General features: G+C 41.4%; 1 protein-coding gene across 3 annotated transcripts in view; it reads left to right on the forward strand.

The window, feature by feature from the left end:
* Positions 1 to 25,636, forward strand: part of TRAF3IP1 (TRAF3 interacting protein 1) — a 158,410-nt gene that overhangs the window by 95,319 nt on the left and 37,455 nt on the right. For 2 of the 3 annotated variants that reach the window (XM_083350839.1, XM_083350840.1), the window contains exons 11-12: positions 20,446 to 20,560; positions 22,830 to 22,866. In XM_083350839.1, the coding sequence (XP_083206965.1) occupies positions 20,446 to 20,560; positions 22,830 to 22,866 (152 nt within the window). Of the gene's footprint in view, positions 1 to 20,445; positions 20,561 to 22,829; positions 22,867 to 23,238; positions 23,427 to 25,636 lie in introns of those variants that run through there. The other variant, XM_083350841.1, reaches the window with a different exon arrangement.

Here is a 25,636-nt window from a genome sequence, read left to right on the forward strand (position 1 = left end):
TTTCGTTCAACTGATACAAGATTGGAATTCACTCAGTACTCCCACCCTTATCCTCCCAGACCAGAACGTCTTTCGACAGACTGCAATTTCAGGCCAAATGGCCCTTTCGAGGCGCAGGAGGCCGTCCTTTCAGAAGGTCCAAGTGACAGCAAAGGTGCCTCTCCTATAGGGGGCAGGTTGGCTCTCTTTGCACACAAATGGGAGAACACCACTACAGATTTATGGGTCCTCAACTCCATCGTATTCAACCTGACTAGAGTTCAATCCCCCCCCCCCCGCCGAGACATTTCGTCTCTTACCCATCATTCAAAAATCTGGTCAAAAGAAGTCTCATGAAAGAGGCCATTCGACATCTCCTGGTGATCCAGGTCATAGAACCGGTACTGGCAGGGCAGAAGGGATGGGGATGCTCTACCATTTGGCCTGTCATTGGTCCCTAGAGCATTCACAAAGGTCCTGGCGGCGCTGGCCACGCATCTGAGGACCATTCCGGTGTCTGTCCAGTGTTATCTGGACGACATCCTCATTCAATCCTCAGTCCAATTGGCTCAGTCAAAGCTGGCATTGCCCATCAAGACCCTCCAGGACCACAGGTTTTTAGTAAATTTTCAGAAAAGCCAGACAGTTCCCTCCACCCACCTCCTTCACCTGGGACCGGCAATAGATACAAGGAAGTGTGAGGTTTACTTGTCTCAAGAGCGTCGGGACAGTATCTGATCCCTAATCACCCAGATTCAAAGGGAGCAAGTAGTCACTCTAGCAATCCTTTCTCAACTGCTAGGAAAGATGGTTTCCTGCATAGCGGTTGTTCATTGGGCTCAACTCCATTCCAGAACCCTCCAATGGTTCTTGTTCCCGTTCCAGAGACTAGGCATCAGTTCCTCCAACCACAGGATATTGGTCCCGTCACAGACCCAAAAATCCTTCCAGTGATGGGTCTTCCCAGCAATGACCAGGGGAACCTTATTCAAGGAGCCCAACCAACTTGTCCTAACATTGGATGCCAGTTTGTTCGGCTGGTGAGCGCACTTGCATTTCCAGATGACCCAGGGTCAGTGGTCCCAGTCAGCACAACATAAACTGGAGCTCAGAGCTATACACCTGACTCTACGCCATTTTTGCCACACAGTGGCAAGGCAACACGTTCTAGTCCTCACAGACAATGTTGTGGCGAAAGCCCATATCAACAGGCAAGGGGGTACCCACTCTAGGTCCCTCATGGCTGAGGCTCAATTATTAGGAACCTGGGCAGAGACCAATCTCTCGTCCCTCAAGGCGGAGCACATCTTGGGGGCGACGAACCGGCAAGCGGATTTCTTGAGCAAGGCAACAATGGACCACTTTGAGTGGCGCCTGCACCTGGATCTCAGGGAGATATTGGAAAGGTTTGGTCATCCAGTGCTGGACTTGTTTGCTACCCTGGAGAATTCCCAGCTCCTGGGATTCTTCTCCTGGTTCCCGTCTCCAGGGGCAGAAAGGATAGATGCCCTCCACATCCCATGGCCCAGAGAGCTCCTATATGCATTCCCTCCTCTCCCTCTGATCCAGGCAGTTATGCGGGAGATACTGCAGGAATGGGCAAAGGTGATACTCATTGCTCCCCACTGGCCACGACAGCCATGGTATGCTGACCTCGTAGGTCTATTGATCTCTCCTCTGTGGAGGATACCCCAAGATCAAATCTCCCTCAGCCAGGGGGTTCTAAAACATCCAAAGCCTCAGTGGCTCCAGTTAACTGCCTGGCAGTTGAAAGGAGACTCCTAACAAAGGAGACCTATTCATCAGATGTGATTACCATGATTCAGGCTTCAAGATGGCTGCAACTAATAGAATTTATGATTCCACATGGAAAAAAATCTGTAACTGGTGTGAGAGACAACAGTTAGATCCAGCTACAATTCCTGTTCCAGGAATTTTTGGTTATTTACTGGAGGGGCTTAAGAAGGGCTTAGCACCCAACACAAATCACAGACAGGTTGCTGCCCTGTCCACGGTGCTAACATATGGCAACTCAGAACCCTTGGCTCAATACACCATGGTATGTTTCTTTATCAGGGGAGCAATCAACTGCAAACCGCCCGTGGTTCACAGATATCCCTCTTGGGACCTGTCCAAGGTCTTACAGGCTTTCAATTCACCTACATTTGAGCCCATCAGAACCTCCACTCTATGGTTCTTGACAATCAAGGTCGCCTTCCTAGTAGCCGTCACATCGGCTAGGCCAGGGGTCAGCAACCTGAAACAGTGAAAGAGCCACTCGGAACCGGTTCCCTCACAAAAGGAAAAACTGGGAGCCGCAAAAAATGTGTGCACATGCGCGCATGCACAGAACAGGGTTTGACTGAAGAGTGGAACCAAGGCGAGATATGCACATACCCTGCATATTTGGATTGATTGGTTGAACTTTATTCGTCCCACTTTTTTTCTTTTTTAGGGGGGGACTGCACATGGCAAAGGACAGGGAGCAGCAGGAGACAGCTGAAAGAGCCCCATGCAGCTCCGGAGCTGCGGGTTGCAGACCTGTGGGCTAGGCGCATCTTGGAATTGGCAGCACTCTTAATTAGAGATGCCTTATGTATTTTTCATAACGACAAGGTGGTCTTACGCTTAGACCCCTCATTTGTCCCTAGAATCAACTCATTGTTTCACAGGGCGCAGGAAATTGTGCTGCCAGATTTTTGTCCTGAGCCGTTCCATGATTTGGAATGTAAATGGGACACCTTGGCTGTTCGTAGAGCCTTGCATCGCTATATTAAGCAAATTGTCTCTTTTCGTAAACTTGAAACTCTATTCATTTCATTCCAGCCCTCTTCAATGGGTCAGAAGGTAACTGCCTCTTCCATCAACAGATTGATTAGGGCTTGCATAGCAGTGGCGTACCAGACGCACTCCTTGCCAGTCCCAAGGCGAATTACCGCACACTCCACTCTCAGTGCTGCAACTTCAGCGGCATGGGTGACACAGGCATCAATAGAAGAGATATGCAAGGCGGCGATGTGGTCGTCCCCTTCCCCATTTGTGAGGCATTATAAGTTAGATAAGTTCGCCTCAACAGATACTTCATTTGGCAGTGACAGACAGTGAGGCTTTGGTATGTCCCATCTGTTGATTCTCCACTCGTCATACCCGAACGCCTTTTCTCAGAATGGTGATGGAGAATCCACTCCCCCCCCCGCTAGGGTCCATCTGGTCCTGTGTCAGGGGAAATTGAGCCACCACCTTGAATACTCATCAACTGCTGCACCTTTGTCCTGACTGGGGATTCCTAGCCGGAGGAAGAGAGGCGTGGCAAAGGTTAATTGACTTATCTAGGGCAGAAAGGCAAGATCAACCCATCTGTGGATTCTCCATCGTTATGCTCAGAAAAAGCGTTCATGTAAGACAACGCCCCATCTATTCGAGGCTATAGGAATTACCTGTGACCTGAGTGAATGACACCTATGCATAGCCCAGCAATGTCCAACCTTTCCAGCTTTGTGGAATGGTGGGGGTGGGGAGAGGATGGTTCCACACAAATGGTGGGCGAGCGTATGTGGAAACAACTCAATTTGCACAAACAATGGGCACATGTGCCTACTGCTCACACAAATGGAGCTGCATGCACTCACCCGCACAATGCATGCACAAATGGAGATGCATGCATGCATGCCCGCTGCTTCCACAGCCCAATTCTGAATGGACCATGGCCCAGTAGCGGGCTGCAACCCAGGGGATGGGGACTCCTGTCATAGACAGTTTATCCAGGAACCCCAAAGCTGTGCTGCTTCATAACAGGAACAAGTACCCGTCTCTCCCTATGGCTCATTCTGTGCACTTCAGAGAAGACTACACCAGTGTCAAGATGTTGCCGAGTGTCTTGAAGTATGACGACTATGGTTGGAATGTCAATGAAGACTTCAGAATGGTGTCATTCCTGATGGGCCTCCAAGGCAGTTTCATGAAGTTTCCTTGTTTTCTTTGGCTTTGGGACAGCAAGGATATTAAGTTGCACTATCACAGAAGGGATTGGCCTTAGCAGACAAAATTGTCTGTAGGGAAGAACAACGTAAAGTGGGAGCCACTAGTAGACCCTTGGAAAGTGCTGCACAACAAGTTAGACCTCATCAAATAATTTGTCACAGCTCTAGATGAGTCAGCAGCTTTCAAGTATCTCCAAGATCTCTTTCACAGCTGTCAAAGATAAAGGTTAAAGCTGGTATCTTCATTGGATCACAGTAAAGAAGATCATAGAGTGTGATGAATTCACCAAGAAGCTGAACAGGATGGAGAGAGCGGCCTGGAACAGTTCTGTTGCAGTGGTTCACTGCTTTCTGGGCAATCACAAAGCAGACTCTCTTAAAGAACTATGCCAAAATGAGATTAGGAATGTCCCTCAAAGTCCATATTGTTGATGCTCATCTTGACAAATTCAAGGACAACATGAGTGCTTACTCAGAGGAGTAAGATGAGCACTTTCACCAGGATATACTGGACTTTGAACACCATTTCCAAGGACAGTATAATGAAAACATGATGGGAACCTATAGTTTGGACTTCTTCAAGAAACTAATTTGCAATATAGCCACAAGTCTTTTCTTTTGAGTAATTTTGGTTATCTTTGTGTATTTGCCATTTCTCATTTCTTTTGAGTAATTTTGGTTATCTTTGTGTATTTGCCATGCAAGTATATATTCTTTCTCTAACTGCTTAAAAAGATAATAATTTGCCTGTTTTGTCTAAACATATGAAACTTTTGTAGGCTGGTCACAAAATCAAAGTTGTGATGATTATAGCCATTTTTGTATAGGTATCAATTCTGCAAACATTGGATGTTTTTGCTTTGACAATATAAAGAGGCAGCCTTTTCCTTTAAATAGTTTTTCTTTTTGAATTAGGTGAAGCTGTGGGGAGGAGGAAGAATGTTTCCCCCAGTTTTTAATAATATAAGAAATGACACATTACAGAACAGAAGAGAAGCTTTGCCCTTCAAACTGATTGAAGAACGTGATTTATGGCAGCTAATTTGAGGAGGGAATTGTGCCAGATATTAGGTGCTGAAGGGAGGGGAATTCAGATCTTGGGATTCCACCATGCTGTGCCAATGCTTTGTTTTCACTATTACAGACTTTTTAGGATAAATAATGCCCGAACGTTCTTTGAAGTGTTTCATTAGTCAGAACATGACATCATGCCAAGATCTACTTTCTTTTCAAACTATCTGGAGTCCTGAACTCCAGCCACTGCCTTTAGGCTTGAGAGGAGCTGGCAAAGATTCAGGGAAGATTTCATCAAATGAAATAGCTTGAAGCCAGCATTTCAGCAGCAGTTGCTCCCCTGTGGAGGCAGGAAGAGAGACAGTGAGCAAGGTGGACAATCAGCAACCTAAGAGCTTGGCACAGCTAATAGAGGCCTTGCAACAGCTTGGGGTAGTGCAGAAGCCAGGAGATCAGCAGCTTGTGGGAGGGCGACCCCAGCAAGGAGATTGGTCACCGCCCCCAAACGTACAGCAACCTTTGAGGGGTCCACAAATGAGGAAGATCCAGCAGCAATCCCCACCCATCCAGCAACCACTGGGGCCTACAGCAGCAGAGGGCACCACAATTCTATGTTAACCAGCAGCAGAAAGTTCATCAATAGCCCCCACCCAGGCAGCTGTCTTTGGGAGACCCAAAGACAGGCAGCTGTCTTTGGGAGACCCAAAGACAGGGGGCGTGGCCACAGCCCCTAAACGTGCAACTCCTGGCCATGCAGCAGGAGTCAGGATGGAATCAGCAGCAACTGGAAGTGCAGCAGTCATAGTGGTGAGTCCAGCAGCCAGTATTGATCCATCTTTCAGAACAAACTTCAATGGGAACCCAGAGAAGATGACTTTTGTTTTTTAACCAAGTGCGCTCTCATTTGAACTGCTGTGCCTACCTCTATCCAGACTCAGCTGCTATGGTACATGTGATTGCATCCAGTCTAGAGGGAGAGACGTCTGAATGGCTGAATAATTTATACAATGAGGAGGACCCCCACTTCTTCCTCCTTGGACTGAGAGAAAGATTTTAGGACCCATCCATTGCCCTCAAAACAGAAAAACCAATCCATAAGATAAAGCAAGCCGGCCGGCCTGTCCTGGAGTATGTATGAGAGTTTCGCAAGATAGCTGGTCGGATAGAGAAGTGGCCTGAGCAGTCCAAGTCCATCACTTCAGGGAAGGGTTGGATGATCACCTGTCTCAGGCCTGCATCTATCGAGCGGTACCTGATCAGCTGCAAGCATGGTACCAGGCGGCGGTAAAACTAGACATTCAGCTTCTCTGGTATAAGAAACCTTTCCCACCTGAAGCCGAGCCAAGGCCAGAGCAACCCAAACAGCAACCACCACCCCAAGGAGCTGCAGCTGCTGAAAGAGCCAGGCCACCTTCAGCCCCGCCAATCAAGTGCTTCTGATGTGGATAGCAGGGACATTGAGCAGCAAACTGTCCAGTCCCCTACCCCCAACAACAGAGCAGACTGTGGCCAGCAGCGAGAAAGAAACCTGCCCAGCGGCTAACGAGAGAGAAATCCACTCGGATCACGCAGGAACCTGTTGCCCAGGTCACACACCCCACACGGGAGGACGCTGGGCCTCAGGCTGGATCTGTCCCCGCTCTACCCTCTTTAGACAGCGATGACGAAGGAGACACATCCCATCTTTCTCACTGCCTGCCAAGCTCATAATCCCTAAGTCAGGTACGCAGGTAGATTTAAAGGTGCTAGTTGATTCTGGATGCTCCCGATGCATCGTTAGCTTGCCATTTGCCATGAAACTGGGCATATGAGCAAAACTGCTTTCCAAACCTGTGAGGTTCGAGCAAGTTGATGGCTCCCTGATGAGAGGGACTTTAGTCACGCAATTAATGGAGCCCCTACGCCTAGAAATAGGCGAGCACTGGAAGGTTATTCACTTCCTAGTGGCCCCCAAAATGACTAAGGCTGTGATCCTAGGATTAGCCTGGTAGGACAAATAGAAGCCGTTTATCTGGTGGGAGAAAGGAATGAGAACTGTGAGACTACCTATAGGCCCTAAACCTCCCACTGATTCAACAGATGTGGCAGGACAATTTAGGCCACCAACATGGCTGCCTCAATGCCACCAGGCGAACCAACCATCCCCATTAAGTACTGGGACCTGGCGGGGGCATTTAGTGAGAAAGAATGCAACACCCTGCCTCATCACAGACCCAATGATTTTTCTATTGAACTGTTGCCAGGAGGCAAACTCCCACGACCGAGGATGTACGCTATGTCTCCACTCAAAATGGAGGAGATGCAAGGATACATGGATAAAAAACTAGCGACGGGGTTCATGGAGCGAGCCAAGTCTACTGTGGGAGCCCTTGTGTTGTTCAAAGAAAAAAAAGATGGTTCTCCTCATCTCTGTGTAGACTATAAAGGGCTGAATGTGGAGAACAAATACCTCCCCCCTCCTGAAAGACTTGTTAACCCACCTAGCTAAGGGGAGTATTTTCACAAAATTGGACCTAAGAGAGGCATACTACCAAGTGAGAATAAAAGAGGGAGATGAGTGGAAAACGGCCTTCAATTGCCCCTTGGGAAGCTACCAATTCAAAGTCATGCCATTAGGACTGCAGGGGGCCCCATACGTATTCATGAAGCTGATTAATGAGCTGCTACATGATCACTTATACAAAGATGTTCTGGTGTATCTTGATGACATCTTGATATACAGCACAAATATGACTGATCATATAAAGTTAGTGAGAGAAGTGTTAAAGAAACTTTTGAAGGCCAAGTTACATGCCAAATTGTCGAAATGTGAATTTCACCAACCCGATTAGATTATCTTGGCTAAAGAATTTCCAGTGAAGGCATAGAAATGGACCCAGCCAAAATGAGAACTATAATTGAATGGCAGCCCCCAAAGACTCTCAAACAGCTTCAGAACCTTTTAGGTTTCACTAACTTTTATCACCAATTAATCCCCTCGTTTGCCGAGATTGCCCTACCCCTTAGAGAACTACTCAAAACAGGCAAAGGAGGAGGAAAGCTGCGACTGGGCTAACCACTTGCTTGGATGATGAGCTGTCAAACAGCTTTTGAGAATTTAAAAAGACTGTTTGATGCTAAACCAGTCCTAAAGCATCCATGCCCAGGAGAGCCCTTTGTAATTCAAGCTGATGCCAGCAACGCTGCAGTTGGAGCTGTATTACTGCAAAAGAACAAAAGTGGAGTCCTACAACCCTGCACCTACACCTCCAAAAATATCACTGAAAGCGAGAGGAGATGGACAATCTGGGAGAAGGAGGCCTTCGCCATTAGGTGGAGCCTGTTAAACTGGCAACACTATTTAGAGGGAAGCAAGGTGCCATTTGAAGTATGGAGAGTTCACAAAAACCTGGAGGCACTGAAGACCCCCCACAAACTGTCCCCAAAGCAAGTCCGGTGGGTACAGTACTTTAATTGCTTCAACTTCACTCTAAAGTACATACTAGGAAGAAAAAACTTATTAGCTGATGCGCTATCCTGATTGCTCCAGTACAAAAGCGAACGCAGAGGTCAGCAAGGCAATTATCCCCAGTTCACAACCTGCAGCACAACTCACACCTCACATAACCCCTAATCTTGATGATCTGGGAGCGAAGAAGATAAAATGAGAACCCTTCACTGATCAATGTTTGAAAGATAATCAAACCTCCTTAACATGCAGGGATAGTTTGGCATACAAGGTGGGGGGGAACTGTATCTCCACGAAGCCCTCTGTCTCAATGCTCTCAAACACAGCCTGATGTAAAACAGGCTGGACACTTCGGATGTTTAAAAACTCTACACCTCATCTGCCGGCAATTTTGGTGGCTGGGGCTAAAACGATATGTGGAAAACTATGTCAGGAGTTATGCCGTATGTGCCACCATGAAAAGAATTCCAGGGAAAACCCCTGAGTTACAACAGACAGTGGCAGGTCCTTCTGAACCATGGGAAGAAAAAGCTATGGACTTTATTGTAGACCTACCCGAAAGTAGAGAAATAGTGTCATCTGGACTGTGATAGACCTGTTCTCAAAGCAGGCTCATTTTATCACCTGCAAAGGACTCCCATTTGCCCAACGACTGACTAAATTGTTCCTGAAACCTATCTACCAACTGCATGGCGCCTCTAAGCAAATAATTTCAGATAGAGGAGTGCAGTTCACAGCGAAAGTTTGATGGAGTTTTCTTAAATTAATTGGATCATCTCAAGCCTTATCATCTGCTTTTCATCCAGCTACCAATGGGGCTGCAGAATCTGCTAACAAAATGGTGGATCAATATCTCAGATGCTATGTTTCCTACCAACAGACAAACTGGAATGGCCTCCTCCCTTTCGCCGAGGTGGCTTACAACAATTCTGTTCACAGCAGCACCAGCTACACACCTTTCAGAGTAGTCACAGGAAAAGAGTTCAGCCCAATACCTGAATACCCTCAGGTGCCCTCTGCTTCCTAGACACTTGATCAACGGGTGAAGGGCTGGGAAGAAGTTTGGAGAAACACAAAAATGGCATTAAAAAAGACTTCTGAAACCTATAAAAAGCAAGCTGATAAAAAGAGGGCTCCCCAAAGAACATTCCAAGTTGAAGAAAAGGTTTATCTGTCGACTAAATATTTACACCTCAAATTACCCAGCAAAAAATTAGGACCAAAATTCTTGGGGCCTTTCCCCATCATAAGGATCATCATCCCCATCACAGTAGAATTAAAACTCCTTAGGCTTTTAGGGAAAGTTCACCCTGTCTTCCACTGCAGCCTGCTGAAACCTTTTCGGGACTCCCACCTTGAGACCTCCCCCTAAGAAGGCACCCTGGCCCCTTGTAGTAGTGGGTCAAACATACTATGAAATGAAAGGCATTCTTTTTAAAGGGAAATTGCAGTACCTAGTACAATGGAAAGTGTACTCACTGTCTGAAGCTTCTTGGGTGAAATCTAGCTATGTGAAGGCTGACTGACTCATCAAAATGTTTCATGAAAGCAATCCCAACAAACCAAGAGATAGTCCCTGACATATGCTTTTGTTTACATTACAGGATCTATCCTTTTTATAAGGGGTCGGATGTCAACACCGCAAACATTGGGTGTTTTTGCTCTGACAATATAAGAGGCAGCCTTTTTCTTTAAACTGTTTGAATAAAATGAAGCTGGGGTGAGGAGAATAGATCTGTCTCTCATCAAGCCCATGTTTGATGGAGATCCAGATAAATTACCTTTCTTCTTGAATCAGGTGTGGGCTCACCTGAATTGCTATGCTCCTGTGTACCCTGATGATTCCATGATGGAGAAGGAACTTCAGCTGAACACGTGCAGCTATCAGCACCCTATGTCAGTGATGATGGTGAGGACTACCGGATGGCACGTTGGCCCATCCCACCTTTTGCCATTGCCAAATTTATGGTACCAAAGACTGGGGCACAGATTGACTTGAACGTCGTAATAGTCTTTGGTTGCACAAGGTCCTTGATCAGTCTCCACACTATACTAAAGCTGTGAACCCGTGCCAAGCTGTTGCTCACAGCAATGAAATTCAACCAGACAGATGGCTCTTTAATGGGGGGTTCCTCTGCAACACATGTCACTGAACCTACCTCTTTAGGGAAGGAGCAACATTGGGAGATCATCTGTTTTGTGGTCATCCCCCAAATGACTGAGACTGTGATTCTGGGATTAGCGTGGTTTGATAAGTGGTGCCCCACCATTTGGTGGGAGAACCGGGTGAAAACCTTGAGGCTAGCAACAGGGCCCCTTCCACCTTCCAAGACCAGCCAGATCAAGAGGATAACAGACCCTGGGGGGGGGAATTGATTAAGTTTCTAAGAGCCACCACAGATTGAACATCCAGGATTCAACTCATTCTGATGGAATACCGGGATCTAGCAAGAACTCTTAGCGAAGAGGATTGTGACATACTTCCCCCCTCACCAAACTACCAATTGTGTTATTGAGATACTGCTAGGGGCCAAACTTCCAAAGTCTAAGATGTATTCCATGACACCCAGAGAAATGTATGAATTGAGGGATTCCCTAGACAAGAACCTAGGGGTTTCATTGAACCAACCATATCATGAGTGGCCGATTCAGTGTTGTTTAAGGAGAAGAAAGATGGGTCTTTGAAGTTATGTGTGGATTTTGAAGGACTGAACACAGCGTGGAGAATATGTACCCCCTCCCTTTGATGAAGGACATGTTAGCCCACCTCGCAAGGGGGGAAATCTTTACCAATCTGGATTTAAGAGAGGCTTATTATCGAGTGAGAATCAGAGAGGGGGATGAGTGGAAGACTGCCCTTCCCCCCTAGGAAGTTTCCAGTTTAAAGTGATGCCTTTTGGCCTTCAAGGGGCTCATGCAGCTGCATATTCATGCAGCTGATCAATCAAGTGCTGCATGATCATCTCTACAAGGGCATCTTAGTCTATCTTGATGTCACCCTCATTAGTGACCCTCAAACCATGGAGGAGCACATAAAATTGGTCCGGGAGGTGCTAAGGAGGCTTTTAAAGGCAAACCTCTATGCTAAACTATCTATCTCTATCTGGAGAACTGGCAAGTTTGAAAATAAATAGAGATAAGACTAAATATTAACAAAAAACCTAACAAACAGAAAACTTAGAAAAAGACAAACCTAAAAATATTTTAAAAATTAAATATATAGGAATTCACCTAACAGCAAGATGTATAACATTAAAAGAAGATAACTATGAAAGATTGTTGTAACAAATAAAACTGGACTTGGAAAAGTGGAAAAATCTTCAACTGTCACTGTTAGAAAGAATAGCTACAGTTAAAATGAATATTTTACCGAAAGTACTCTTCCTATTTCAAACGATCCCTGTAAAACTGGGAAAGGTTTTCTTTGATGACCTAAATGCAACAATATTGAGATTTATCTGGCAAGGGAAGAAAGCACAAATTAAAGTGAAAATGTTACAAGAAGCTAAAAATAGTGGAGGGTTTGGACTCCCGAACTGGAGACTATATTACCAAGCAGCCATTTTACCATGGCTTAAAGAATGGATTACGTTAAGAAATAAAAGAATATTGTAGCTAGAGGGGCATGACCTACAAATTGGTTGGCATGTCTTTCTATGGTATGAGAAAAGTAAAATACATAGATACTTCCAAAATCACTTTATAAGAAATGTACTTCTTTTAGAATGGGAAAAAATAAAGCAGAAAATCTATATTAAACTACCTAAGTGGCTTTCAACAATGCAAGCTTTTGCTTACCCAAATTTAATTAGCTATGACAAAGTCGTTACCTATAAAGATATTCTAGATAAGGAAGGAAAATTGAAATATAGACAAGACTTACATTGACAAGGTATTGACCTAGCATGGTGGCCATATTTACCAATTCAAACAAGATATAGAAAAGATGCAAAGACAATGGGATTTTATAAAGAACAGACAGAACTTGATCAAATATACCGGTAACTAAAAGCAGACGAAAACCTGATTAAGAAACTTTACAGATTTCTGCTAAACTTGAAGATGGAAGAACAAGTAAAAGATACAATGATAACGTGGGCAAAAAACTTTGGATATTCTATAGATTTGGAAGACTGGCAAAAATTATGGGATAGAAATATTAAATTGACTAAAGCAGTTTCATATAAAGAAAATTTGTATAAAATGTTTTATAGATGGCATATGACACCAGTAACATTAGCTAAAATGTTTCAAAATACTCCAAATAATTGCTGTAAATGTAAACAAAGGCCAGGTACCTATTACCATATCTGGTGGGTATGCCCTAAAGTGAAAATGTTCTGGCATAAGATACATACATGGTTGGAAAAGATGACTAAAATACAGGTTGAATTAAAACCAGAACTGTTTCTATTAGGAATATTAGGAGCTAAGTATGAGAAGGAGAATGAGTATCTAATATTGCATGTATTGAGAGCAACGAGAATAACATTTGCCTAATACTGGAAAAATGAAAACCTACAAACTGAGGAGATTTTAATCAAGAAAATTTTAGAATGTGCAGGAATGGACAAATTAACTTTAGAGATTAAAGAGAAAGAGGATTCAATTTATTTTAAAACATGGGATAAATTTTACCAATGGCTAGGAAAACAAACTAGCAAGAAATGAATGTGATATGTTATTTTAAATATATATTAGTAAGGAGAATGATATGTATTGACTAACTGATACTGTATATGATTATCATTTAGCATATATATTATAGCTATTTACTGTTATATTGTTGTTGTTGTTAGCTGCGAAGTCGTGTCTGACCCATCGCGACCCTATGGACAACGTTCCTCCAGGCCTTCCTGTCCTCTACCATCTTCTGGGGTCCATTTAAGCTCACGCCTACTGCTTCAATGACTCCATCCAGCCACCTCATTCTCTGTCGTACTGTTACATTAATTAGTTTTAATTGAACATATGTACCCAGACAATAGTCTGTTTGCTAAAGCTTGAAAATATTATTGGGGGGCAACCCCAATGTTGTTCCCAACCCCGTTCCTACCCTAATCCCAGTCCTAATCCCATCCCAAATCCTGATCCTTACTCTGGTCATTTCCTCTTTCTAACCCTATAAAATTGAATAAAAACTCTTATAAAAATAAAAATAACAATTTAGAGGCACTAAAAACCCCATGGAAGTTATCTCCGAAACAGTTCTGATGGGCACAATACTTCAACTGTTTTAACTTTACCTTGAAGTACATTCTGGGGGGAAGGAACTGGCTGATGCACTCTCCAGAATGCCCCAGTACAAAAGCTGCAATGAAGAAGTGATTAACGCAATTATTCCCTTACTGCAAAAGGCCTTTCAATAATCCCTAGGGATCAATTACAGGTTCAGTTTTGTGAGTCTGACAGCCGCTTAACTCAGAGATTCAAAGACAAATTGAAGACAGACCCCTGTTTCAATGATAACAGACAACTGTTGACCTATCGAGATGGACTAGCATGGAAGTGGTCTAAATTGTATGTCCCTTGACTCCAAGCCCTCCAGCAGACCCATGATGATAAACAAGCTGGCCACTTTGGGTTCCTGAAAACTGTACATTTAGTGAGATGGCAATTCTGGTGGCCAGGGATGAAGAAAGTTGTGTTGCCATGAAAAAATGACCTGGAAAACCACCTGGGCTATTGCAGCAAATGGCAGACACTTCCCACACCTTGGAAGAACTAGCACCTGGATTTTATTGAGAGCAATGGAAATACTGTTATTTGGACTGACATAGACCTTTTTTAAAACAGGCTCACTTCATTGCTTGTTCAGGACTCCCTTCTTCCCAGAAGCTTGCCAAGCTATTTTTGAGGTATATTTACCAGCTCCAAGGAGTGCCCTAAAGGATTATATTGGACAGAGGAGTCCAATTCACCACCAAGTTCTGGAGTGAGTTTGTAAAACTGATTGGATCGTTCCAGGGACTCTCCTCCACCTTTCATCCAAGCACAAATGGATTGGCTGGACGTATGAATACAATGGTGGAGCAGAACCTTAGATGCTATGTCAACTATCAACAGACTAATTGGGCAGATCTCCTGCCTTTTGTGAAGTAGCTTACAATAATACAGTTCATAGTAGCACTGGTCTAACCCCATTTAAGATAGCGACTGGCAGGGAATTTGTTCCTATCCCTCAGGAACCCCCCTCATCACAGACTTTAAATCAATGAGTGACATCCTTTTACAAAGTGCTTGGGTAAACTTTAAGCGAGCCTTGTCCCAAGCTGCTAAAGTATACAAGGAGCAAGCCAACAAGTAGTGATCTCCCCAGAGACCATTTCATGTAGGAGAGAAAGTCTACCTATCTACTAAATATCTGAAGTTGAAGCTGCCCAGTAAGAAATTGGGACCTAAATTCCTTGCTCCTTTTCCCATAGTCAAAATTATTAATCCTGTCACAATTGAATTAAAACTCCCACAGCTGTTAGGAAAAGTTCACCCCATTTTCCTCTCCAATTTGTTAAAGCCGGTCTCAGAATCCACATTGAGACCAATTCTGAAAAAAGCTCCAGGGCCCATTATGGTGGAGGGTGAGACTCATTATGAAATAAAATGCAATCTTGATTCTAGATTGTTTAAAGGGGAATTGCAGTATTTAGTGCAGAAGAAGGGGTATCCTTTATCGGAAGCTACTTGGGTGAAGAGACGGGATATAAAAGCAAAGAGATTGATACGGAAGTTCTATGATAAACATCCTCAAAAGCCTAGAGGGGATCCTTAACTTGTGCTTCTGTTTTCTTTGCAGGATTTATTTCTTTTTAGGGGGGTCTGACTGTAAACTCTGCAACGAACCTGGCTGCAGCCATTTTTTTTCCATTTTGGGTTTCCACAAGAAGGGGAGGGGGGGAAAGGTATTTCTGGTAGTCTAAACAACTAAGCAACTCTTGTGGGAACCAAGGTCATTCCCCTGCCAGAGGACAGGAGGATTGTTGAGTTAGAAAAGCCCGCCAAGGAATTCTATTGGGCAGCATGACTAGAGGGGTGGGAATTGTTACATTTTATTACTTTGATTCTTGGGGGGGGAGGTTTAGATCTGGTTTCACTTTTGAACATGCCAATATTTTGTATCCAATAAACATGTTCTTTGAGGAATTTTCTTGCCTCAGAGTTCTGATTTGTTTGGTCTTATTGATCAGAATCATGACATGTAGATGTTCCATTGAGGATTACCCATCAAGTGTGGTTAGTCAGCCAGGTGCGAACCCAACTGGACATGGTATTATCTATCCCACATTGTTCTATCTTACCAAGAAGTAAGCTGCAGTTTACTTTGCCAAATGCCTTACTGAAGTCTAAATATAGAATGTCCACAGCATTTTCTTTAACTATGAGTTTAGTCACTTTGTCAAAGAAGGCAATAAGGTTAGTTTGCATATTTTTTTATAAATTCATGTTGGCTTCTAGTAAATGTCTTGTTCATTTCTAGGTGCTGACAAATGCAATGCTTGATTATCTTTTTCAAGATCTTTCCAGGTATTGATGTCAGGCTGCTTAGTATATAGTTTCCAGGATCCACTTTTTCTCTCTTTTTGTAGATTGGAACCACGTTAGGTCTCTTCCAGTTCTTTAGTATTTCCCCAGCGCTCCAGGAGCTTTGAAAGATTTTGTTCAGTGGTTCTGAGATAACATCTGCCAACTCCTTCAGAACCCTGGGATGTAGTCCATCTGATCCTGGCTATTTAAACCCATCTAGAATGAATAGGTGTTCTCTTATCATTTTCTTGTCTATTTTGATTTACATTCCTATTCTGTCTTAGTTTTAGTTTAAAGCCCTTTAGATAAGCTGAGCCAGTTATTTTCCTAACACATTTTTCTGAGTTCTTGTGAGATGCAACCCATCCCCTGCCAGAAGACCTTCATGTAAGTAATGTGCACTGTGGTTTTGGAATCCAAAGCCCTCTTGACTGTACTATCCCATAACCCAGTGGTATACTTCTGAAATCCCTTGTTCCCTCATTGAATACTGATTTTCTGTTGGAAGTACAGATGAAAATACCACCTGTGCTCGTAACTCTTCGGCTAATCATGTCGAGCTGCTATAGTCTCTTAATATTGTTTTCAGGGTTTGTCATATTCTTCATTTATTTATTTATTTATTAATGGGATTTATATCCCGCCCTATCTCCCGAGGGACTCAGGGCGGCTAACAACAACAAAACTTAAAGGTCTCTGTACAGTAAATTAAAAATAAAATTTGAAATAAATTAAAATAAATTAAAGAATAGAGTTAGAATTGTAAATATAATTAAAATCCCTGTCAGTCTAGGTCAGCCAGGTGGAAAAGGAGTGTTTTGAGGCCGCAGCAAAAGGACTGGAGATCTTGGGCCATCCGAAACTCAGGGGAGAGCTGGTTCCACAGGGCTGGCGCTCCCACAGAGAAGGCTCTTCCCCTGGGGGTCGCAAGCCGACATTGTCTAGCCGACGGTACCCATATGAAAGAGGATAAAGGGATAGTAATCTGTAGGCTTGATCATTTTAATAAGCTTCTCAGCCACATCTTTGCTCTTTGCTTGTAGGAGATAACATACCTTCCTAGACTGGTTGTCTGCTCTACAAATTCCTGGTTCCATTCCTCTGAGAAGTGAATCTCCTATCCCTAACACACACCTCTTGTTTTCCTTGGGGAATATTGGACTACTTTTCTTCCTGTCAATGGAACACTTGCTGATGTCCCTTCTCCAGATGTCTGCATGCTTTCTTCCAGCAGGAAAATATGAAATCAATTATTCAGTTGCAATGGGTCTGGACTTGATAGCAGGGACATTGTTCTTGGGTGTTTTTTTTCTATGAGAGACATTTGCCATTGGTCTATCTAAAGCTTCATTTTTTCTGATAGTTTGTTTCTTACTGTGTTCAGTTTGGATGCAGTCTTCTTCCTTTGGTTAAGTTAAGCAGCTCTGCTTTCTCTGTGTTGCCTGTTACTACCTTGCCATCTTCTCTGTTTAGTGGACTGGCTGTTTCCTTGATTTTTTTCTTATTTATATGTTGAAAGAATTTTTTATTATTATCTTTGACTTTTGTGGCAAGTCTTTGTTCATTGTGAGTCTTTGCTTTCCTGACTTAGTCTTTGCAGATTCTGGCTAGCTGATGATATTCTGCCTTAGTTATGTATCACTCTTTCCATTTTTTTAAAATGTCCTTTTTGTCTTTTAGTTTGACAGAGAGATCTTTGTGCAGCCATGCTGGTTTCTTCTTGGATTTCTTGTTTTTCTTTTTCAGTGGTATTGTGCTGGACTGGGCTGTTATGATCACATTTTTCAGTTTCCCAAGATAAGAATCTTGAGTTGTTTTCCCCTTTAGGATTTTCATCCAAGGAATCTTTCCCAAGCTTTCTCTGAATTTGTTAAAATCAGCTCTTTTAAAATTGAAGACTTTGGTATCATTATGTTCTATTGCTTGTGTTTGCATTATATTGAATATCCAGTATGACATGGTCACTCTCACCCAAAATTCCTGCAGTTTTAACTCGCTCTATCACTTCTCTATTTGTGAGAATTGTCCAGTATGGCTGCCCCTCTGTTACCTAGGTTGGTCAGGAACCTATTCGATTTCTCACTTGGTGCAGAATTAGTCTTCCAGTTGATCTTAGGGTAACTGAAGTCTCCCATTACTATTGTAGTGTGTTTCCTACATATATTTGTTAATTGGTTAGTAAAAAGTACATCTATCTTTTCTGTTTGGTTGGGTGGCCTGTAGTATATACCTATGGCAATGTCATTCTTTTTTTCTTTTATATAGTTCCATATGCATTCTAGGAGATTTTAATCTTTGATCTTACGCATTTCTGTAGCAATATAGTGGTCTTTTACATATAGTGCACCTCCTCTTTTATGTGGTCTAGGTTTTTTTGAATCGTTTGTATCCTTTTTTCAGTATGTTCCAGTCATGGGTTTCATCCCACCAAGTTTCAGTAATTCCAAATATATCATATCTACCTTCATATATTAATGATACAATGATACATGATACAATTAATGAATTGTATCATGCATGATACAATGTCATTTCATGCTTTTCACATTTTCAACATTGACTAAAAGTACCTTTATACATGTTGGATAATTTCTCTGGTGTCATGTATCAACATTACATCATTTTATAAAAGTTCTCAAATTATAATTCAACATAAATTTTAAACATATTCTTTCCTTTTGATTCATCTGTATGTTATAACCAAAATTCTTAGCCCATTTTATCATGCATGCTAATTCTTTTTCTTTCTTTTCAGATTTCAACAAATAAGTTATCATGATGTGTACAAAATTCACTTTCAAATTCCAGTTGCCTTATTATCTATAGTAAATCTTTCTTTTAATTGTGCATACGAAAACTAATGAAAACTATCCTATTAAAATTCTTGGATAACCATTTGTCCAGAATGGTATAAGGTGTCCTGGTTGAGCAAGGAATTGGACTAGAAGACGTCCAAGTTCCCTTCTAATCCTGTTACTCTAGGTTTTAAATCCCATTGTTGAAGACTTTTAATTCTTGCTCTTTAAAAGCACTTTGAAGTTGTAGCTAGTCCAGAATGTTATGAGTTATGCTAAATGTTATACCCAGCAGACAGTTATGGGAATACCTTTGTTCATCCATATAACTGCAAGGAGTTTATATAGCCGCCCATCTCCACAAAGGCAACTCTGGGCAGCATACAAAAGATAAAATAGTCAATAAAATACAAATAAAAACCTAAAGAGTCACAGTAATAAATATCATAAATATACTAACCAAAGGTGAAGGAAGGATAAAAATAGCCCCCTCAGTATTATAATTCATAAAGTAGTAAATTCTACTTTTATTAATACTTTTCTGTATCCATCTTTATATGTCAGGACCCACCCCAATCCACATCTTAGGAAAGAAGTATATGGAGACAGGATTGTCCAAGCAGGAACTTTTACTGAAACATGATTGACAGTGGATAATCTAGACAGGATCTGGAAACTGTGTCACTGATTGATACTTTTAAAGTGTCCCTGAGTAAAAACCCCTCCCCTCAGTCCATTTGGTCAGTCCCAGATCAATTAAGGTTCAGGTGTCAAAACCTTCCATGGGAAAAGAGAACTTCCATGCATTTACAACATTTGCTTCTTCCCCTTCAAATTCCAATCGGAGATACAAACCAGAATTTCTCTTTCCCCCCCCCCCCTTTCTGTGTTCTTCTCAGTTCAAAGGTTCTTTCCCTAGTCTTTGATGTTGGCCTCCAGGCAGGCTGAATAAACAACCTTGCATCTAATGGATAGGGATGGCCAATTAACATCTTCTCTTCTCCTCCTTGGGAATGGCAGAATCCAGTAAGGGGTGAGATTTAGGGTTGCACAGATAGGGGTTTAGGAATGGAATATAAATGGATTCTGACAGTATATTTGTAATTAGTTTTATCAACTGTGACTTGTTAAGTTTGAATCTGTCAGAAACATAGTAATTTCTATAATTTTTATTTATAACATTACAAGAATACTACCAGCTTCATGATGACAGATGAAAAATCAATTGCATGAGTCTAGGGCTGCTGGCATTTCACTGACATCCACTTGCACAAGGCTGGTAGAATGCTACCATATCCAGTGTAGTAGCAGACAGAAGGTTCAGAAACAATGAAAATAAGTGCTTGGATTCAGTTTTTTGGAGTGGAGTCCAGTCTGGCTCATTCATATATGACAATTATAATCAGTAAAATAGAAATAGTTTACAAATTATATTCTACTGCAAAGAAAATATAGTTTAACTCAGCTACTTCAGGGATACAGATATTCCTTTATTCCACTTTGCCAGATGTTCTTAAATAGGGGGAAAATGAGAATAAAATAGTATGTTTTGAATTTCCCTTAAATTTCCATTTTAGGAGATTGCATTCTTGAATTTTACTATTTTTTAGAAACAGTCTGATTTTGAAAGAAAGCTTTATTTTCTGCCTTAAAAATGACTATGACAACTTAATATCTGAATTATTGCTCTGTCCTTATTTTCTTATAGAAATGGCAGTGCCAAGATAGTATCAAATGTTATTATAGATAAAGAAGAAGAAGAGGACGACCAGTTTATAGTGAAAGCAGAACAGCAACTACCTGAAATAACAGAACTGAAAATGGTTAGTTTATGTGCTTTCTCATTTAAATATGAAAACATTGATGTGTTGTCAACTGTTCTGCTTTCATTTTCTTTGTGGAATTTCAGTAGGTTACTTTCCACTTTACGACTAACTCTTGAATGCTCAAAACTACAGATAGAGACATTTTCTAATTTTGGTTCATCTAAAATAGATTTTCAGTTATCTTTAGAATGGTGCATATACCTAATCTTAAGAACTTAGAGCAGGAAAATATGGATGTTATATTCTGTCCCCAATGTACAAGGGAACCCATTAATACCCTAATAGGTTCATCGATGTATATATGAAGAGTTCTAACTAGGACAAAACTGGTCATATACTACCTCCTAGGATCGATGTAAATAAAAATTTTCACTTACTGACAAATATAAGAAAAATATTAGGCTGGTTTGTCCTCAGAATTTGATGGATATCTGAAATCAGTGGAAGATCTTCTTGCTGACACTTCAGTATTTAGTTCTGTGTGAAAATGATCTGTTCTCCCATTAAGTTCTAAAACTAGATAAAGAGAATCCAATTAAAAATGAGTCAAAACATACTTGTTCATTTATTTTTTGAGGCAAATGATCCAAAGTTATGATTTGTGTGTGACAAAAGTATATGAACTTCTAGGATTATCACTTCAGTGGAAAGGGAAAATAAAGTCATCAATGTTTCATGAATGGGATGATAATCAGGTGTGAGTATGACAACAAAATATTTAAAAAACATTACCTGGAGAAACACCTTTCTCATATGTTAAGATGCCTGCCAATTGTTACAATCATCCTCACAGATTTTTTTTCCTGGATGCTGCTCTCCACAGTGATGTGGGGGACAGCTACATACAAAGCTTCCTCCATAGTAGAGTTTGCTGTACAGAATGCCTAATATCCTCACTACCTGATATCATCACTAAAGCCTACTACTTCCAATAGAGTTTCAATGTGAAGAAAAGCAAAGTTTTACATTTAGGCAGGAAAAATCAAAGGTACAGGTACAGATTGGGTAAGACCTGGCTTAAAAACAGTAACTGTGAGAGGGACCTTGGAGTTCTAGTGTATGATCACTTAACCATGAGCCAGCAGTGTGCAGCAGCAACCAAAAAAGCTAATACAATCCTGGGTTGTATAAACAGAGGTATAGAATCAAGATTACGTGAGGTATTAGTACCACTTTATAAAACCCTAGTAAGACCACACCTGGAATATGGTGACCAATTTTGGTCACCATATCACAAAAAAGATGTTGAGAGTTTGGGAAAAAATCAGAGAAGAGTAACTAAAATGATCAGAGGCCTGGAGACTAAAACATACAAAGAATGGCTGCAGGACTTGGGCTTGGCTAGTCTAAAAAAAAGAAGAAATGGGGGAGAAATGATAGCAGTATTCCAGTATTTGAGGGCCTGCCACAAAGAAGAGGGGGGTCTTTTTATTCAACAAAGCACCAGAGGGCAGGATAAGAAACAATGGTTGGAAACTGATCAAAGAGAGAAACAACCTGGAATTAAGCAGAAACTTCCTGATAGTGAGGACAATCAACCAGTGGAATAGCTTGCCCCCAGAAATCATGGGCGCTCCGTCACTGGAGATTTTTAACAAGAGGCTAGACAGTCACTTGTCTGAGAAGTTCTTCTGCTTGAGCAGGGAGCTGGACTAGAAGACCTTCAAAGTCCCTCCCAGCTTTATTCTATTCTAAGCTATTCAATAGATTTGTTTTATTAATCAATAATTCTTTATTCAGATATTACTGACTTAATTTATTATCAAATTATATGAGCTTTATTATTTCCTTAGTTTCTGTTATTTTGTTTTTATTTCTGTTTTTGTTGGTATATAAATACCATAGAAAATTATGTATGAAAAATGAAAAGAATCTGCACGTATATGTACATATGAAAGAAATTGTTACTTATGGAACAGAAGGTGAAGTGATTTACCACACATTCTTAAAATATGCTATAAAAGATTTATAGTGAGGAATTAGGGAAAGTTATTTTCTGCAGTTACATAATTTTGGATTTTACCTGTTGAATGTACTCATTGAACCTTTAACAATTTGGACACCTCTTAGCAGCCAAAAACATGAATAATTCTATCAAATCTTGTTAGAATATGATGATGTTTATTATATTCTTAGGGTAAGAGAAATATAGTTCCAAGTATTACTCCTTTTTAAGTATCAACTATTAAAACACTGCAATCTATTGATCACATTAATATGAACCTTCTTTCTGTAATTCAGAAGCCTTTCTGTTTATCTAATTTAGGAGGCAACAGTAGATCTTGAAGAAGATGAGAAACATGGTAAGTGTTTTGTTCAATAATATTTTCCTGTATGTGTTCATTTTCACTCATCCATCATATAGCTAAATTTCAAAAAACAGAACTGGCTTAGTTGAAAGTCATATTTTCTTTATCTCTGCCTTTTCCTACTTTCAATAAAGTTCTTTAGATATTTAGATTTTTTTCACCACTTCCCATTATTTAATATACTACTTGATCCACGTTTTCTTTATTTGTTAACGACTTCCTTTCATTGCACCCTAGTAAAATAATTATTTCCATGGTTTCTATGGATTACATTTCATATTTGCATCTGTACAGAGCATACTTTAGCTAAACCAAAAGGTAGTAACCCTCTTCCTACATAATTGTAATCAAATTTCAATTCAACAGACAAACCTATCAACAAATTAAATGTATGCCTAAGGATCATCACTTTCAGGAGAGATTGTAATGCAACGTCTGGAATCAATAGTAATTCCACAAATACAACCCAAAATATGGATCATATATGTAGACGACACCATCACTATAATAAAAAAGAACCAATTAGAAAACACTCATAAAACCATCAGCAACAAGAAGAAAAAAACAACTCACTACCCTTCCTGGATATCCTGATCTGCAGGGACTGTAATGGCAAATTGGAAACACAAGGGTACCAAAAAGTCATCCACACTTATCAAGTATTCCACTATCAAGGTAATAACCTAACCCCAATCAATCAGAATAGAGCTGGAAGGGACCTTGAAGGTCTTCTAGTCCAATCCCTGCTCAAGTAGGAGATCTTAATACCATTTTAGACAGGTGGCTGTCCAGTCTCTTCTTAAAACCTCCACAACTGCTGAAGGCAAGCTGTTGCATTGGTTAATTGTCCTCACTGTTAGGAAATTTCTCATCCATTGTTTCTTGTCTTGCCTTCTGGTGTTTTGGAAAATAAGTTGACCCTCTATTCTTCATGGCAGCTGCTCAAATACTAGAAAACTGATATCATGTCACCCCTAGTCCTTCTTTTCTCTAGACTAGTCATACCCAGTTCCTGCAACCATTCTACATAGGTTTTAGTCTCCAGGCCTTTAATCATCCTAGTTGCTCTTCTCTGTACTTTTTCCAAACTCAGAAACCTTTTTGTAATATGGTGATCAAAACTGGGTGCAGTATTCTAGGTGGGTTCTTAGGTTTTATAAAGCGGTACTAATACTTCATGTGATTTTGATTCTATGCCTCTTTTTATACAATCAAGGATCGTATTAGCATTTTTGCCTGCTGCTGCACACTACTGGTTCATATTTAAGTGATCATCCACTAACACTCCAAGATCCCTCTCACAGTTACTGTTTTTGAGCCAGGTTTTGCCTAATCTGTACTTTTACCTTTGGTTTTTCCTGCCTAAGTGTAAAACCTTGCTTTTCTCCACATTCAGTCTTGTTGTTGGATAAGGCCCAAGTCTGTCAAGATCTTTTTTGGATCCTGACCTTCTCTTCTGAGGTGTTGGCTACTCCTTGTAGCTTACTGTCATCTGCAAATTTGATGACATCTAAGTCATTTATGAAGATATTGAAGAGTACTGGGCCTAAGACAGAGCCTTGTGATACCCCACTGCTTACTTCCCACCATGTAGATGTAGTACCATTAAGAACTACCTGTTGAGTATGGTTTGTCAGCCAGTTACAAATCCATCTGGTGCTATTGCTGTCTATCCCACATTTTTCTAGCTTACTAAGAAATAGCTTGTGGTCTACTTTGTTGAATGCTTTACTGAAATCAGTGTCCACAGCATTTCGCTGGTCTACTAATTTAGTCACTTTGTCAAAGAATGAAATAAGATTGGTTTGGCATGATCTGTTTTTAACAAACCTGTGCTAGCTTCTGTTGTTGATATTCTGCCTATGTTATGTGTCCCTCTTTCCATTTTTTGTAGTTGTCCTTTTTGTCTTTCAATTTATCAAAGAAATCTTTGTGCAGCCATGCTAGTTTTTTCTTGCATTTCTTGTTTTTCTTTTTCAATGGTATCACGCTGGACTGGGCTTTTATAATCATATTTTTCTGAGTTTCCCACACTTCTATTCCCCTTTAGGATTTTCATCCATGGAATTTTTCCTAGGCTCTCTCTGATTTAGTTAAAATCAGTTATTTTAAATTTAAGACACTGGTTAGATTATGTTCTATTGCTTGTGTTTGCACTATATTCAATCCCAATATGATGTGTCTACTCTCACCCAAAGTTCTGGCAGTTTCAACTCCCTCTATCACTTCTCTATTAGTAAAAATTAAGACCAGTATAGGTTTTCATCTAGTTCCCTCCTCTAACTTTTGGATGACAAAATTGTCAGCTAGGCTGGTCAGGAACCTGTTTGATCTCCCACTTGATGCAGAGTTGGTCTCTCAGTTTATATCATGTTGGTTAAAGTCTCCCATTACTATTGTGGTATGTTTCCTACATACATTTGTTAATTGATTTGCAAAAAGTTCATCTATTTCTTCTGCTTGGTTGGATGGTGTGTAGTGTACGCCTATAGCAGACATGTCAAACACAAGGCCTGGGGGCCGGATGCAGCCTGCGAAGTGGTTTCTTATGGCCCACGAAGCCATCCTGGAAACAGTGAGGGAACGGCCCCCACTGCCTTGGCCCTGGCTCAGAGACCCTCCTTCTGCCAGAGACCCTCAGATCTGTCCCACTCCTGCCCAGGCCCCCATAGACACCCTTGATGCGAACGATGTAGAGATGGCCACGCCCATCCAGTAGGCCATACGCACTCTAGCCACGCCCACCCAGTAGGTCACGCCCACC

Source organism: Vipera ursinii, assembly GCF_947247035.1.
Source record: "Vipera ursinii genome assembly, chromosome: 1".
In the NCBI taxonomy this organism is placed as follows: Eukaryota; Metazoa; Chordata; class Lepidosauria; order Squamata; family Viperidae; genus Vipera; species Vipera ursinii.